The sequence below is a fragment of the Octodon degus genome, unplaced genomic scaffold, assembly GCF_000260255.1.
Source record: "Octodon degus isolate 3935 unplaced genomic scaffold, OctDeg1.0 scaffold00034, whole genome shotgun sequence".
Taxonomy (NCBI): domain Eukaryota; kingdom Metazoa; phylum Chordata; class Mammalia; order Rodentia; family Octodontidae; genus Octodon; species Octodon degus.
In genome coordinates this window covers 11,812,940-11,830,309 of record NW_004524610.1, presented here as the reverse complement: position 1 = coordinate 11,830,309, position 17,370 = coordinate 11,812,940, and the positions used below count along the sequence as shown (strand labels likewise).

General features: G+C 38.8%; 1 protein-coding gene across 1 annotated transcript in view; it reads right to left on the bottom strand.

The window, feature by feature from the left end:
* Positions 1-17,370, bottom strand: part of Lama2 (laminin subunit alpha 2) — a 639,722-nt gene that overhangs the window by 429,547 nt on the left and 192,805 nt on the right. Inside the window, exon 4 of the mRNA XM_023714262.1 lies at positions 3,587-3,829. Within this exon, the coding sequence (XP_023570030.1) occupies positions 3,587-3,829 (243 nt within the window). The remainder of the gene's footprint in view (positions 1-3,586; positions 3,830-17,370) is intronic.

Genomic DNA, 17,370 nt, shown 5'->3' with positions numbered 1-17,370 from the left:
AATGAGTGCTGGCCATTGGACTCGACTGGCCTTGAAGTTTTGGGGACTCTGAGCTGTTGTTGGTTTTCTCATGCCGTAAGTCATCTTCTCATTCCAATGTCTTCCATTTATTTTGGGAAAGGGTGATTTACTAATCCTGACACCGTGTTCTACCATCCAGTTTTATTTACTAGATTATATATTTCTTTGTTTTATTTTATCACTACATTTCTGGAAACTTTTGAACATTAACATCTAATAATTGTATGTTAGGCTGAAGGAGGAGCAGCACAAGCCTTGCCTAGCCTGGAAATAGCAACTTAGCAAGATCCCATCTCAAAAATAAAAGGCTTGTGTTTGTTTTTTTTTAAAGCTCTGAGTTCACTCTCTAGTACTGAAAACCAGTCAACTAACCAACCAACACAAATACCTAAACTAATGATTGAAACAAACATTTACTGGGGGTAAGCATCCAAAACTTTTATAGTATCCCTGAATTTTATAAGATATCTAAATCTGAATATAGTTTTTAGAATTTTAGAATGCAAAGATGCCTTAAAACAATTCATACACTTAATACATCTATTAAAGATGTTCAACCTCAGAAAGATTAATGGGCCTGTTCAAGGTCCCACAAAGGACTGGAGCTAGGGCAAAAACCTAGATCTTGCTCACTTATGGTTTTCTCTATGATGTTATCTCAGAAAAGATTCTATATACCCTGTACCCAGCAACAGTATGCCCGTCTCCTTAAGCCCCCATTAAGTTTGGCAACAGTCAACTTTGTGGCTTTCTAAATCTATTTCTAGTCTTTACTAGAGTATAAAAAGAACATTTCCCAGCCAATCAGGAAACCTGGATCCTTATATCAGCTGCTGTCGGGTGAACCAAGGTCCTTGATGGCATCTCCTGCCCTGCCCCCACTCTGCATGATTATTGTGAAAAGTAAACGACATAAAATGAGCAGACACTTAAGGAGGCACTTGAATTTAGTTATGACTCTTGAATTCTGTCATCCAATTTAAAGTATTTTGGGTTACTCTCTGTTTCTTACTTCAGCCATTCGCTGTAAGAAGCCGACTTAAGGAATCTGTCAGACAACAGTCAAGTTTGCCTTAACTGTCACCATGACTGAGTTGTTCTGAGTGAGTGCTGTGTAGGAATGAACAGCGGAGAGTCAGCCGAGTACAGAAACAGCCAGGGAGCCATCTGTCCATCCCATGCAGACAGGCAGACATGGTCTACAGGGTAGAGGCCCATTGTGAATGGCTAGCAATGCGGCTCAACTACTTGCTGAATTGAAGCATTTTTAAACATGACCACTAATAGCTTTAATATATAATTATTAGTTTTGGGTAAACACAGGACCCAGCAGAAAAATAATTAAAATTATTTACATATGTAGATTCTGTCTGCACTCTCTCCCTCCATACCCTCAAGCCCAAATGGCCAGGAATTGGCTGCCTCTGGTCACAAAGCAGCTTGAGCAGCTGTTTGGCGTTCCGCGTTTGACTCCTTATCATTTGGCAGATGGAGATCTCTTGCTGAAAGCACCATTTGGAATGTTTCTCCCCCAAAGTGGTATTTTTCAACATGGAATTTTGAAATAAGAGTGAGGCACTGCTAAACATTCACACAATAATACTGCCAGGAGGAAGTTTGATAGACTGATGTCAAAAGCTTAACTTTCTGCCAGATATGTTTAGGGGTTCTCTTCCCACTGACTGGGGGTGGGGAGGACATGACAGAATGTGATGTGAGATCCCTGAAAATGTGCATATGGGAGCCAATCCTAAACAGACGTCTTGGTGCCCACTGTAATCTCAGCGCTCTGGGAGGCTGAGGCAGGAGGATGGGATGTTCAAACCAAGGACAGTTATCTTGGCAATTGGTGATCCCTTCTCTCAAAAATCAAAAAACTGAGGCCAGGGATGTAGCTCAGTGCAAAGGCCTTAGGTTCAATGTATAGTACCACAGAAAAGAAATGACGGTGCTAGCTTTAGACGTCGGTCAGGACGGAGAGACTCAGCCATGAATACGGACAGTCCCTATTTGGGGGGCTTCAACTTCTTTTCTCTTTTTTTAACTTTAAAATGGTGAGAAGGAAAAATGAATTCAGTAAAAAATGTGCTTTATATTACGACTTTGGATCTCCTCCCAGGCTACTCTGTGGTGTGAGCCTGGATCACGTTGCTGCTCAGGGCAGAGAGCTACAGATCTGAGGTAGCCACGCAAGCGCAGAGTGGATGACCTAAGGTGTGCGGTGCTGTCGCCTGCATGTGTGCGTGTTGTGTTCTGTGCCATCACGCCTCATTGTGTCCACAAGGTGCTTATGTGTGTCTCCTCCCCCATCTGATCTTCTGTCCTTCACTTTTAGTCCACTGTGTAATCTCAATAAATCACATGAGTTCTATACCACTTCACTATACATGGGCTTTGCATGAACTGGGCCCCACTGTGGTCTAGTGTAAGTATTATGGGAATATTTAAGGTAGGTTAGGCTAAGCTGTGGTGTTTGGAAATCCATGTATATTACATATACTTTCTACCATGATTTTTTCAACTTATGATAGGTTAATTAGGGCCTAACTTCATAGTTAGATGAGGAATACGCATTTAAGTCCATAGGATGAAAGAAGGTAAGCCACATAAGGATGGTGGCACAAGTTAGGAAGCTATAAGAAAAGGGTATCAGGGACTATAAGAATTACTGGATCAATATTTGGATATTTGAGAAGAGATAAATATAGTATTTACTGGTATTATTATCAGAATTGAGAATAATGAAAATAGTTCATGGTTAGAGAGTAGCGCAAATGTTAGCAATGTTTAATCTTTAAATACAATTTATGTATTCATTTTGACAATCATATAAGATAACCAACACTTTTAACTCAGTTTGTGGAGGGTAAAGCCAAGCCATAGAGAATTTAGGTAATTTTGTCAAGGACATGTAGATAATATGGTAGTCATGGCTTGATCAGTGGTTCAAAGCTAATGCATACTTCTAAAATCTTAACTACAAGATTAAAAAAAAATGATGGGGTACCAGAACACTTTTGGATTACACACACGTCTTGCCTTCCACATAGCTGAGAAGCCAAGAAGCCCAGGTGTCACTACTCCAAAAGGCCCCCAAACAGGTGCGAAATCCTCCACTGCCTTCTGCAGCAACGCTGCACCACGGCTGACAACTTCTTTTGATTTGATCCCTTTATGTAGATTTTGTGTCTTCTCCACAAATTGCTGTCTTCTCTTGAGAGCAAAGTGGACCCAGGACACAGGTGTCCTCAAGGTCTCCAGGCCTCTTTAATCATAGCCCTCCTCATTGTCAAGAAAATCTCTTTCTATGCAAAATTAGTCACTGACTTTCCAATTCAAACCCATTTCCCCTTCTCTGATCTTTCCTGGAGATAGGAGACGGATGAAGGTAGTTAACATTCTAATCACTATGGGTTTTTCTTTCCATTTAATAACTCATTTAAAAGTACTTCTGCTAAATCCCATTTTTAAATCTCTCTGACACTAATTACTGATACATTCAATCTTCTTGACAGGCCTATTTTGCCATGTTAAATGTACTTCGGCAGCGGGGTTTTCACCTTACCTCTCCGTTTTCCAAAGGGTGGATCTTGGAATAGAAGGAAGTGCAGATGACCTCGTCGTCCTTGGCGTAGGATGGTGGACCTGTGCGAGGATAAATGCTGTAGCGGGTCAGACACTCCGTGTCGGTCACAGCATGATATTGCCAGGGCTTGTACTCAACGTTGTCCAGTGAGCGCTCCAGAATCCAGTTTCCAGGACGAGGGGAGTTGGCTGCCTTGACAATCACGTAGGCAATCTGGAACACCTGGGGAGAAGCAGACACAGCAAGGCTTTGAGTTGCAAGGAGTCTTCCCAAGTTCCTATCAGACTCTATCTAAGGCTAAATGCTAGAAGAGACTTTGCTTCTGATTTTAGATAATAACCCTGTCAGGTTGGGTGAACTGATTTTGCTAATTCATGCTCATATTTAGTAACTTTTTTCCATGAAAAATATTTCATTAGATACCCATGACTTTAAAAACAAAGAATTAAAGATAGATCTTAATTTTCTAACAATAATTGGCATAATCTTATCTAATTTTGAAAGGTCCATTGTAATAATAAGCACTGAAAACCTTTGTTATGTATGAATTTACTGATCTTAGACATTAGGGACAATCAAATGGGCAGTGGAAATTAGATATGTGAACTGTATTTCAGAGTCTTGCAAACATGCTTACAATATCACTCGATCTTTTGAAAGCACGTTGTAGGTGGACTTCCTGTACTACAGCAAAAGCAACCAAGGGCTTTAGAGGCAAAATCTGTGCTCAAATTGTGTGGTCACCTTTTATGTGAACCTGGGAAGATTGCTTTTTCAACTCTTATATGCCTTTCCTCTAAATTAAGGTCAAGAATGAGCACATGGCTTAGAGACAGTTTGGATGAAATGAGGTGACATGCAGAGTACCTGGCAAAGAACTGGGCAGTAAACATAAATGCCCATTTGTTTACATCCGCAAATAGAAATAATGGTGAAGAAATTCCAGTGAAATTCAGACAACTGATTGCAACTGGAACATGCTAAATAAAGGGCCTCTGCACTTTTTCTCTACAAGAGAAAAGTATGTCAAAAAAGAGAGAGAGATAATTTCTGTAAGTCTTTAGTGACAATTGGAGAGAATGTAGCAATCTTCTGTTTTCAAAACTTTACAGAATTTGAGGGAAAGAGAAATTTCCTGGATGCTTCATGACAGTGCCAATGTCATTCTGAGGTCCAAAAGAATAAGGAACAAGCATCACTGGATGGCATTTACATGCAATGAGCTGGATAGAAATAAACACACACTACCTTCAATTACTGTCCCATCACAAATGAGTTGATAATATGTGGTATAAACAAGGCATGCAAAGTACAATTGTACTGGAGCAATAGGATCTGTCCTTGATCAGTAAATGTTGTAAGACTTGGAGAGCTTGACAGCTCTGAGATCTGGGGCTGGGGTTCCCTGAGAGCATAACCAGAAGGACAACTGGTGGAAAAGACCACTCCACTCCCAAGTGATTAGAGGGGTGTTGTGACACAAAGGGACTCCTCCCAGGAAAGCCCCAGAAGTCAACTCTCTGACTTACTATTCTGAGATGAGATCTGTATGAGTTCATGCACAGCACCTGCGGTATATTCCACAGGGCTGAATTGAAAAATATGAAAAGAACATCAACATATAAGGAATTACACGAGTGACTGTGCCCTTAATCCTCTGACAGCTTGATGAGAATGAGGGCACATGCTGAGTGAGTGGAAGGGGAATCATTTGCTTTCAAAAGATTGCAGTTGGGGCCAGTATTTACCTCTTGGGCACAGATGAGAAACGCTAAGAGCTAAAATAGTGAAATAGCTTGTGTGATTGTCAATAAACCACTGTTGACTGATGTCCCAAACACTTCTCCCTCTTTGAGCTCCTCTGGTTAATCCTGGTAGATACAGGAAGAGCCATGACATCTTCTTCTATTTGTATAAGCCAGGCATCACAAACCTTTTAGAGGTTTCAACAATAACAGTCAACTAAAGCATGTATCCTATAGGCTCGTCAACACTGGTATAGGCTTTGGCTACTCTGTTTTGATGAAAACCATTGCAGATGGAAAATATGGATGAGTTTACATTTATGGGGGCATATAGATTAGTATCAGATGCAGACATGCATGTTCTATATGGGCATGCCAATGGTGGAAAATGCTGAGACATTTGGAGCAAAGACAATCATGGACATACTAAAGCTATCAAAGCTGGAGTTGGAAAATGAGGAGTCAGAACAGAGAGCTTTCACTTCATCCTAATATCTTGCTACATTATATACATTAATATGAAGGTCTTATTTTATAAATAAAATTATTTTTAATTAAAAATGATCATCAGAGGGACAAAGGGGGAGTAAAATAGGACATTCTCAATCACTATGATGTTTTAAATATTTATCACAAGAACAATTCTTTTCATAGTTTAGATTCTACAACCTAGCATGTGACACTATCTTATAAGGAGATTCACTTATACCAACTGGATAATGGATTTGGAATGCACAGACAGAATAAAACTGGCTGGTGCTAACTGTGTGCGATCCCAATGTATTCCTGGCAAGATCCTAAAACAACAAAGAAGTTGCATATCTGAGCCACTATATGGCATGGACTACAGCTCTTACATCATTATATGTACGACGGGCCTGCTTAGAGTCGTTTGAAATTGTGGGTAATTCATGCCTTTCAGACTTAGGTGAATAATCAAAGCCACTGTAATGTCCTTCCGCATTGCTTCTGTTACTTGAACACTGCCCATTTCTCTTTTTATTAGAATTTCAATCCTAGTCCACATCAGCATATTGTGATTTGCAGGAAGTAATCCATAGATTTTCTTAGTGTCCTTCCTATAATGCCTCCATGCATTGAGAAAATTACTACTCTCTTATTCTTTTAATGTTTCTTTTCCAAAACCAAACCACAGAAGAGATCATAAGGTCATGAACACAAAATGCTGCATGTTGCTTGGAAGAGAGGATCGGTGAGTATGTGTCAGTGGATTTCCTTGCAGAAAAAAGAAATGCACAAAGGTAGTTTTTAAAAGATAAAAAACAGGGGCTGGTGAGATAGCTCAGTAGAATAAGCACTCGCCTGGCAAGCACAAGATCCTGAGTTCAATCCCTGGTACCACACACACACACGAAAAGATAAAAAACCGAAGAAGCACAACAAAACCTGAGCTCACAGGCACTCAGAAGAGTAAAGATACTGGAAGCTTATGGGTAGCGAGCTGGTGTAGAAAGAACTCAGTAAGAAGATACAGAAAGACAAGATTCGCTTGGAGCCACAATTCCAATTTATGATTTAGGAGCTTCTGGTTTGGCTGTAGAATAATAGATGAAAAATAACACAAAGAGTTCTACAAGAAACCCACAGACTTCTTCCATAATTTAATATAACAGCCAGCATTAAGTGACTCAGAAAACCAGCCCCTCCTGTAGAAAGCATTAAGGAGTCCCAGTTCAGTACAATATCCCTCTGTCATTTATTTTCTGTGCATTCTTTCACATAGCAGGCAAAATTAATTACATTTGTTGGCATGTAGCATTATGAATAAACTTTTTCAAGTGTTGTAAATAGCGTTATTAAAAAAAAAAAAAACACAATGAACAGAGTTTTCTTTGAAGGCTTCCGAGAATGACTGTGAACATTTTAACAGTGATTTTCTAAGTACTACAAATTTTCAATGGCCCTGATAAAATAGCTCTTTAATGTTATCTCTGCCACTTTTATTAACTGTCTCTTGTATTTTCAGTACAAAGACTTATCAAAATCGAGAGTTTTAATACCTTATTTGCAGATGAATAAAACTCTCATCTCTTATTGGGTGCAACAAGGAAAGCAACCACACCAGTGAAAGAAGTTCTAAGTTGCTAGGATTTAATGAACCCAACATACCAACACGTTAGGTGCAAATGCTTTCTTACCGAAGACACTTTTCATCAAGTTGATGCCTGAAAAACATCTCAAATCACTGTTAAAATAACACTAAATGTCTGAAATTTTTCTACAACAAGGGGGAACTCATAGTTCCCCTTCCATCTGTAGCACATATACATGTCATCGGAAAAACCATTATGCAATTGCTCTATATCTGCAGCACTGAGGAACAAGTATTAACACCTTGCTCTCCTCTGTTGTCCAGTTAGAGAATAGTCTTTCAGAAGGATATTTCAGCCCCAAAGTAACCTACAGTGGTCCCCGCCACATGGGGCAAGGCTTTGCCACCCTTCACACGACATGCCTAGGTAAAATGGTGCTTTTCAGCATTAGGAGCAAGAAGTCTTCACTGCCTGAAGTCACCAAGGAGCCCTGAGCATCTGAGACGCTGCCCTGGGACAGGCACATATAGCCCATGTGGCTAAGTTTTATAAGAAGGACCCATGTCTAGCACACACATTGCTGAATATAGGTTTAAAAAATAACCTGCTCAGGATCCCCTTTGTGTCATTCCCTTTGTCTTCAGAAGAAGTACTGATGTGAGAACTTCAAGAGTCATTGACATGTAACTAAAAGACTTGCATAAAGCACAACTCCTTAGTGACATAACAAGGTCATAGGACCTCTATTTTCTATGTGTTTATCTCTGTACAAGCCATAAAACTATTAATGAGGAGCCTGGGTGTGGAAGACTACACTTTACTCCTTTTTTTAAAGCGAGTTATAACTTACATTCTCCTCTGCCTTCCTTCCTATTTATTGAGAGAACAGCATGAGGTCATCCAATGTCTGCCCCACATTCAACCCCACCTGCTTACTCCTCTTGGCACTGGTGAGCTTGCCATGACAAATGGTTTCCCATAGAACAAAGCTGCTCCTTTTGAAATAAGTTCTGCAATATTCTGCTCTTTGTTCTTGCCATTGTTATGGGTGTTAACAGTTTCATATGTGGTTTTGCCATCTCCAATTTATTTTGGGACACATCAAAAGCATATCAGATATTCTTATATCTAAAGATATAAAGTCATAATGGCTGCCCAGTATCAGACCCAGAACTGAGCGCGGAAAGCAAGTTTTCAAGCTTAGTACCTAACAGGCTGGAGTAATCTGAGAAAATTTCTAGCTGTGTAGGGTTTTTTTTGTTTTGTTTTGTTTTGGTTCCTGGAATCAAATTCAGGACATGGTGCTTGCCAGGCAGGCTTTGTGCCCACCGAGCTAACTCCTCGACCCTATAGATGTGCTCGTGTGGTCGCCTGACTGGACACAGTTCTTGTGACTGCCAGCTGTTTCATCTGTGATCTTTCAGGAGAAAAGAGACACAAAAGAGAAACCAAGAACAGCCAGCAGCGAAGGATTGTAGATGCTCAGCATTTGTCTGGAAGGCCTGGGAGAGTTAGGGGTGAAGGGGAGCAGGAGGTTGGGACCCAGACAGCAGGGTGGCTGCAGCCCAGAACCTGAAAAGCAGGCATGGTGAAGGCAAGGTTGAGAAGTGGGCTGGGTGTAGGGAAATCAGCTAACGTCCCAATGCAGCAAACTCACATAAAGCCTCATCCCAGGTAAGTTGTACGTAACCAACCTCTTGATCTCCAGCAAAAATTTCTGCAAACACTTCAATATTGAGTTGCTATTACCTTACAAATTGTCTGGTAAGAAAATTATGTAAATTCTGATAATAGTATTACTGGACCTAAGGCAGAGAAAAACTCCATTAATAAATTATACTAAAATAATTTTAAAATATTACTTTAAACTTTAACAAATCACCTGAAAATATATGTCCAATTATTACTTTCTAAGGGAGGTTTCCTACTTTCCTCCATAAACCTAAAATGATGTGCTGGGAAGCTCAGGAGGAGCTTGGCTGCCCATGTTTCCTATCTGCAGGCAAATTCATCAAAAATAATCTGGTATACTAAAATGCTTTGCCATTGTCAGTCAATTACAATGTGAAGTCTACTTATCTGACCCTCCTCCACCAATTGTGTGTCCTCATTGGCTGAGCCTGAGTTTATTACAGTGGAGGTAGGCAAATGTACTACCTTATCCCAGGGGAAGTGGCTCCCAGGTCACAAGAAAAACGAAACACTCTGCCCCCAATTAAAACAGGTGTTTAATACTCAAATTAAACTCATGTGAAGTTAATAGATTGGAAAATGAATTACACCACCACCTCAGAAGTCTTAAGAAATAATAACCTAACCGGATGACAAATGATAATTCTCTGAAGAGAGAACTTGCAATTATTTGTTAAAAATGTTTTCCAAAGTAGTTCAATGAATGTCTGACTCTTCAAGAGATGGTATTTGAAGGGTTTTTTTTTTTTCTTACCTCACTCTACAAGAAAGCAATTCTTAACTTCTAGCTCAGAAAAGAGAGCACTTCTTCAGCTCTCCCTAAGTTAGTAGACAAGCACAATGACACTCCATTTCTAATGAAAACTGTTAGGTTTTAATTCCATAGAGCTGGGCATGTTGGTTGTAAAAGGAGTTGGAACAAAACTTTAGCATGAAAAACAACAAAACAAAACAAAACAAGACAAAAGAAGAAAACCCTGAGTTGGAAGGATGGAGGAGGTACAGAATGCTGCAAAAGCAACGTGTGGTTTGTTGCCATGGTACACAACATATTTCTGCTGATAGGAAGGGGTCCCTACTGAAAAATGGATCTATGGTCCCTCATACCCAGCAATGACCGCTAGCGTACACAAAGAATAACCATTCAGGTGTTTTCTGCAGTGTACAAGAAAACACTTGACAAGGTCTGTAAAGTGACCATGCCACAAAAAAGAAACTAAATAAGAAGCTCTAAATCAAACTAAGAACTTTCGTGAAGTGCCATGGCAGAAGGGCATGTAGTAGCATACAGGGGAACAATAATCAAAATAAGAATGTGCAAACTACTGAACAATCAGCACACTTTCTTCCAAAAGTAAATTGGAAAGAGTTACACAATAATGAAGTTATGAATTATGATTTAAGTGATTATAATAAAAAAAAATTGTAGTATGTGTCTTCATTGGGCATCCTAATTCGATCGAACAGCTATCCAGAAAGAAACTGGAAGCTAGTGTGATGATTTGAAGACTAAATATAGATTACTATTAAAGAATAAGTACTAGTGGTAATTTTATTAAAAGCAATTTTTACAAAACTGTTATGGCCTTCAGAGATATGTAATGAGATATTTATAGAGAAAATGATGTGTTGAATTTATGCCCAAATAATGTAGAGAAAGAACAGTAGGTGGGCATGTTTAGATTCGATAGAGAGAGAACAGAGTATTCTTACAGGAGGATTTTTTTGTGTGAATCTTGGCCCATGGTATTTTTCTCAATATTTGTACATGTGTTGGAAGTTTTTACAGTTAGGATAGGAAAAGTTTACTAATATGTCACTTTTTAATAAACAAATCATTCTCTTGCACATGATTGTATTACCACTAGCAGTAACTTAGTGCTTGCTCTTAAAGTGGAAACATTTCATGCATATTTTCAATTATCTTGACAAATGGTTAGCTCTGCTCCTTGCTATGACTGCACTGTATTCTGAGATCAAGAAGCACACATTAATAATTCATTATCAACTCTACAGACCATCGTTGGCTCAGAAGTTCTCAAAATGTTAGTCCAGTCATAAGAAAACTAGGATTTCCCATGTAGATTCAAAACTGGAATGAACAAGCTCCTCTTTTGACTTATTAATGGATTTCATGTGCCAGACTCTATTGTGTTGCTGTCATTCTTCACAATGTGAGGTGCAGGGAAAACCCGGGCCAGCATTTTCCTTGGCTTTCACACTGCTCTTGTCATCTGTTCTCTCCTCATACACTTCTGTCTCATTGGAAACGATCTACCGTTTCAAAAGATTGACCTGCCTCCTGTGAATAAGTCATTGACTCAGCATGGCTTTCACACCAGCCACTGAAGAAAAGAGCAGGTAGTCTCTGTCCTCCATAGAACACGACAGTCCTTCCAATGAAGCCATCACAGCGCTCAATACCGGCGTGAATCACGGGCAATCAAAAATGTGACAGTTTAAAGCTTGCCTTCTAAAAATTATTCACCCTGGAGAAATACCTGCCATTGCCTTTGTTTTGTGCCTCTGTAGTTACCACGGTAAGAAGAACCTATGCGTCCTCCAATTTGTGACATTACAGACATGGATAAATCACTAGTTCAAAGCATTTGGGGAATAATAGGGAAGATTTGTAGTGATGAGAAGAGTTAGAAATGTAATATTAGCGGTGTAGAATAACAAATCAAAGACAGAGTGAAACTTTCTGATCTTGGTTCATGAATGCTTTCAACAGATCAGTCACTTAACGCTTCTCCAATTTTAGCTATTACAAATGAAATGGCATCAGCTATTGTGCTTATACCTTGCCTCACTTTCTTGTCTTTCTCTGGGGATTTTCTTAAGAATATTCTGTACCTGCTGCTGTTGACTATGTTGCCATCCTTCCTCTATTTAATTCCCTGCAGTCTGCGTGCCACCCTTCCACCCTTGCATAACCACATCAGAAATTTACTAGTGATCTAATTGGAAAACTCATATATTTTTCTCTATCTGCACCTTCTTTGAAGTAGCCAAAGATTTTGATTATTCTGCTTTAATCCTTTCTGCGCCCCTTTTTTTCTTTGGAAAAGTGATTTTTTAAAGTTTAAGTATTCTTAAATGAAAAATAATTCTAAAATAGCCCTTCGTTTCCAATGAAAGACAAATAACAGAATTGGAAGGAGTGAAGATAAAAGGGTGTGTTCAGGAACAGAGCTCACCTGGTTCCCTAAACCCTGTGTAGGTATTTCTGTTTTATTTTTAATTTGATTTTCCTAAGCAAAAATATCATTTAGTGTTCTATTTGTACATAGCACTTTCTTGGACAAAATTTTAGCTTGTACTTTTTTCCAGGTAGTTTGGCATGCAGCACTTTTTTTTCTGTTGACAAGAACTTTGTGAAAGAGGCGGGAGAAGAGAAATGAGTGAGAGGGCTGCAGCAGAAGGAATCATGGCCTCTCCAAGTTGCCCATACCTTAATCTTTGGAACCTATGGCTGTGTTTCTCTAAGTCATAAAGAGTTTGTTTGAAACATAATTTAGCTACAAATCTTGTGATGGGAGTCCAACCCCAGGTTATCGGGGTGAGCCCTGCAGTCACAAAACCCTTAAAAGAAAAAGACAAAAGCAAGAGACGATGGAATATGAGAAGCAACCAAATTGTTGTTGACTTTGAGGACAGAGATGCACTCAGTCAGGAGCCAACAAATTCAGGTTTTTATACAGAAATCGAGTCAAGAAAGTGAATTGAAAGTCAGCCCAGTGAGACTCATGTACGAATTCTAACCTGTAAGACAATAAAGTTGTGTTGGCTTAAGCTGGCAAGTTTGCATATTCTGTTATGTCAAGAGCCAAAAACCAATGCAGCAACCAACTTGTTGTATTTCCTATGACTAGTAAGACATGAAGCAGCTTTGTACCGTTTTGTCTATTTTTGCTTCAAAAACACAAATATGTACTGTTCATTTCTATGCATATCTTAACTAATTCCAGTACACAAATATTTTCCACATTGCAATTTATAACCTAACCATGTTTTTGTGTCCTGTTTTATAGTTTAAACTACCAAACAGGTGTCCTTAATGACACTTAATTTTGCTTTGGAGTAGAATAGTTTTTCGTTTATCACCAAAACCAAACCATATTTCTAGCAGCAGCAACAACAATAATCTATCAATGTCAAGTAATTGCTTACCCATAACAAGTGCTCACTTGCTTTTTAAATTGAATGAACAGGTGAATAGAAATGGAGTGCACCTCTAAGATGATATAGAGCACCTCTGCTGACTGTTGCAAGCACCGAAACATTACACAGTATTGAGAAGTATAGTTAACAGGTCCTTAAAATGTAGGCAAATTCTCCTGAGATGGCAAGCTTAGACATTTCCAAATTATACATCCTTCCTCCAAAATAAAAACTTGCAGAAGAGTGCCCTCAGCCAGGTATGGTAGCATTTGCCAATGATCCCAGCTACTAGAGAGGCTAAAGCAGGAAGTTCCCATGTTTAAGCCCAGCCAGGACAATTTAGCCAATTTGTGAGACTCTGTTACAAAATAAATCCCTTAAGAGAAGGGCTGGGCAGGTAGCTCAATGAGGCCCTGCCTTCATTCCCCTGTACTGGAGACAAAGATAAACAGGGTTGGCTGTGTGGGTATATAGCTTACTTTTCCTGAATTTCATCCCTAGTACTGGAAAAAAAAATCAAAAAGTAAACATTGAGAGAGCTCTGTATAACTGTCAGAGTGGTCTTTAACCCAAAATTGGAAGAGATGACTTCACTTACCACTGAAGCGTGAGGATTACGAATGCAATGAAAAATGACAAAGCTGCAGAGGCTCATGCTGTTCTAGGATTTTAAAAGCAAAGATAGGAAGTGACTCTTTATATGGACATTTTCTAAAGACTGAATGACAAAATACTGAATGTTTTTCAAAGCTTCCCATTGTAAGAGAACATATTAAAGAAAAGTTCTATATGTATTTTCCTACGAATTTACAGTCTGTATTTTGTCTAGATTTCTCATGGTACTTTTTGAGTCAAAAAAACAAACAAACAAAAAACCAAAACCTCTTCAAATCATAATACTCCTCTTGTGACGCGAGGCCCAAATTGGTTCATGAAGTGCTTCAGGCTGGATTTTAGGAGCTCCAGAGAAACCACAACACACACAACACATAGAGTACTTGTCTCTCCTCTTCGAGCTGGATTTATAAACAATCGTTTTGCTGTGGGCAAAGGCGCCTACTCCTGGTTTTTCAAAGTGCTTCATGTAGGTCTGACTGTTTGCCAAAGAGGAAAGTTTCCTTTTTTCTCTCTCTCTTTCTTTGAGTGTCATAATAGAGTGTGTCTCCTTTAATCAAAGTAGACCTCCTACTGCAGGAAGGGGACAAATAAGCTCTAAAAGAGGCTGGAAAACAATTTCCAGACACATAAATCTTTCCAATTCAACAGGTTGTGAGTTCCAGTTATAGTTAGGGCTGTCCTCAAAGTGAATAAATATTCTTCAGACTTGTACGATTCGGAGTATTCTGCTTTGAGCATTCATGTATCCCAGAATATGAAGAATTCATGGAAAAGCCCTGTCTAGAAAACCTTACACCATTTCCTTCTGAAGTAGGACAAAACATTGCCACTGAATTCTGATCTTAAAATCATTATCCAATAAAGCATTTAGTTATGACATATAGATGAAAATCCGAGGGTATTATGTAAGTATATCTTTGGGACACAGGACTAGTATTTTCTCAGTGCAGAACCAAACCCATTTGTGATGACTAATGCAGAAAGTGTAATTCACGTTGCTCGCTTAGCAGTGTGACTGGAATTCCTTCACAACAAAGGACAAAGCCACGAGACGAAAAGAAGAGAAATATGACAGCAAAGCCTTGGTCCATCCATTCCTCAGAAAAAAGATGATGATAGATCGCTCACACCATGATACCATAAATATAAAAGAGAGGCTGACTATCCAGAGATACCGTGAAATGTTTAATGGCATGTTCAAAATTATGAAGCCAAGACTCTCCTAAACATAAATGTACAATGAGCAGCTGCAAAATATTTGCATCTATCAACAAAGCCCTCCAAGAAGATTGGAGAATTAACTTTTCCTAAGCTCAGCCTTCATGTTTCAGTGAGTGAACTAAGGGTACTGCAAATAGTGACCAAAACCAATAAAAATACAGTCACTGATGGAAAGCAGATTGACTTATGTCTTGCACAGAAGGGACCGCTCCTTTGTTTGCCTGCTCAGCATTTTGTACTATCAAATATCATCTCTGGCAGAAGTGAATTCCAGCAATAGTATAGCTATTAAAATTCTCGAGTTAATCCTTTTAGAGTCTAGGTCAGAGACGTTCAAATTATAGTATAAGCCAAAAGAAGGTCATGATTTAAATTGTGGATATTCTTGACATGAGCATGTTCTTCAGAAACGCATCCAGTGCCGAAAGTACGCAAGATATACAGCTAACTTCAGATCAAATTCTGCAGCCTAAACATAAATGAAATTATTTAAATATGAACATAATACAATTGAGTGTTTACAACCTCAGTAATCTTTTTATGGGGGATTAAAGAAGAACATTCAAATCAGGATGAGGTGACTTCTTAGGTAAGAAGTTCGAGAAGAACAAATCCATATTTGTTAGTGTTATTGTCACCTTTCTCTAAGATTCTCATTACAGATTCTCATACTTTGTACCTCTGCATATACTTTCAGGGTGTCATCTTAATTAATTCAGTCATCCACTTATTTTACAGACACATTATTTGCTGTGGCAGCCGAGGTATTGAAATTTAATGCCAGAATTAAAGCGGTTCTCTCATTCCTCCCCTATGAATTATATTCTAGAAAAACAAGTAATATGCCTATGGTGCGTGTGTGTCCACACAGGCTTTCAGAAGCTCATCAGTTACCTTTATTTGCTACCCCTTGACTAGTGAAATCACATTACTAACCTGAAGTCTGTCACCATGGTTGTAATTTCTCCACAGACTCTGACTATCCCTTAGGTTTAGGGCTTTCCGCTGTGGTTACTAGAGACCCAGTTTCTAAATACTTCCCATAGCACCACTGCAATGACAAAGTCAACTTTCAAGACATGTAAATTTACGGAGAGGTTCCTATAACAGATGCCAATTAGGGAAGGCTCTTCTGAGAAGGTGACTTTTAACAGAGATGTTGGTGAGTTGAGGGACAAGGTCATGTCAAGATCCTGGGAAAGGCCAAGTACACAGAAATAAAATGGGTTCTTCTCAAGAGAGCCAACATGGCTGGAATAAAACAAGAACAGCAGAACATGGTCAGTAATGATGTTCTAGAAACACACTAGGTCACAGTGCTGGATGGACTATGACTTTTGGTCAGCACACACCAGCCTGCCCTTGGGGTTGCTGAGCAGTGTGGTGGTGAGATGTACTACATAATTTTCAATGTTTACCCTGGTTACTCTTTGGTAAGAAGATTGTGGAGAAAGGACATGGAAACACAGATGAGATAGATAGCTCTTCTGGTTGTCATGGTGAGAGAGATGAAGGCGGCTTTCCATAGGGTGCTTGTGGGGAAGTTAATATGGGCTGTAAGGTAGCTATTCAATACTATGGAGTTAGGAAAACAGGATACAAACTTTATCTACAATCTGATATTAGTGTACAAGGTGTGTGTATGTGTGTGCATACAAGCATGCTTTTCTGTGTATGTAAGAAGAGGAAATATTCCTAAATAGTAATACTGTCAACTATGTTTTGTAATATACAAAAGCAGAATATGTATCAGACGGTTCATAAGAAAAATAATCTACACATATTGCTGTTTGTTCCAAAACACAGAAATCCCAAGATGTATGTGGGAAAAATAATCAAAAGGACAAGTTCAGAGAATAACCAAAAGTTTTGGGAATAAAACTGAAAAATATCCATTTTATTCAAAATGAAAATGGTAAAGTGTAATTAGATATAAACAGGAAAATATTAAATAGAAAGTAGTTTTATGAGTTTTGTAGCTCACTAATAAATTTGAAATGAAAAGTTTTAGTGAAAAACAAGGTAATTATAGCTAATCTCAATGTATTTAGTATATAGACAGGCGGTAAAGATAAGATTTTTTTTCTCAGAAAATGGATAATGCTGCCCAATTCTGAAAGGAGAACAGAGTCTTATTGTGCTACTTTTAGAGACCATTAGAATATCACCCGTGTTACCTGCACAGCCCAAACAGAATTACCACATCAAACAATCAACAGAAAAATACATAAGTGATTTTTTTTTAGCAGAATTCTTTTGGAAACTTGAA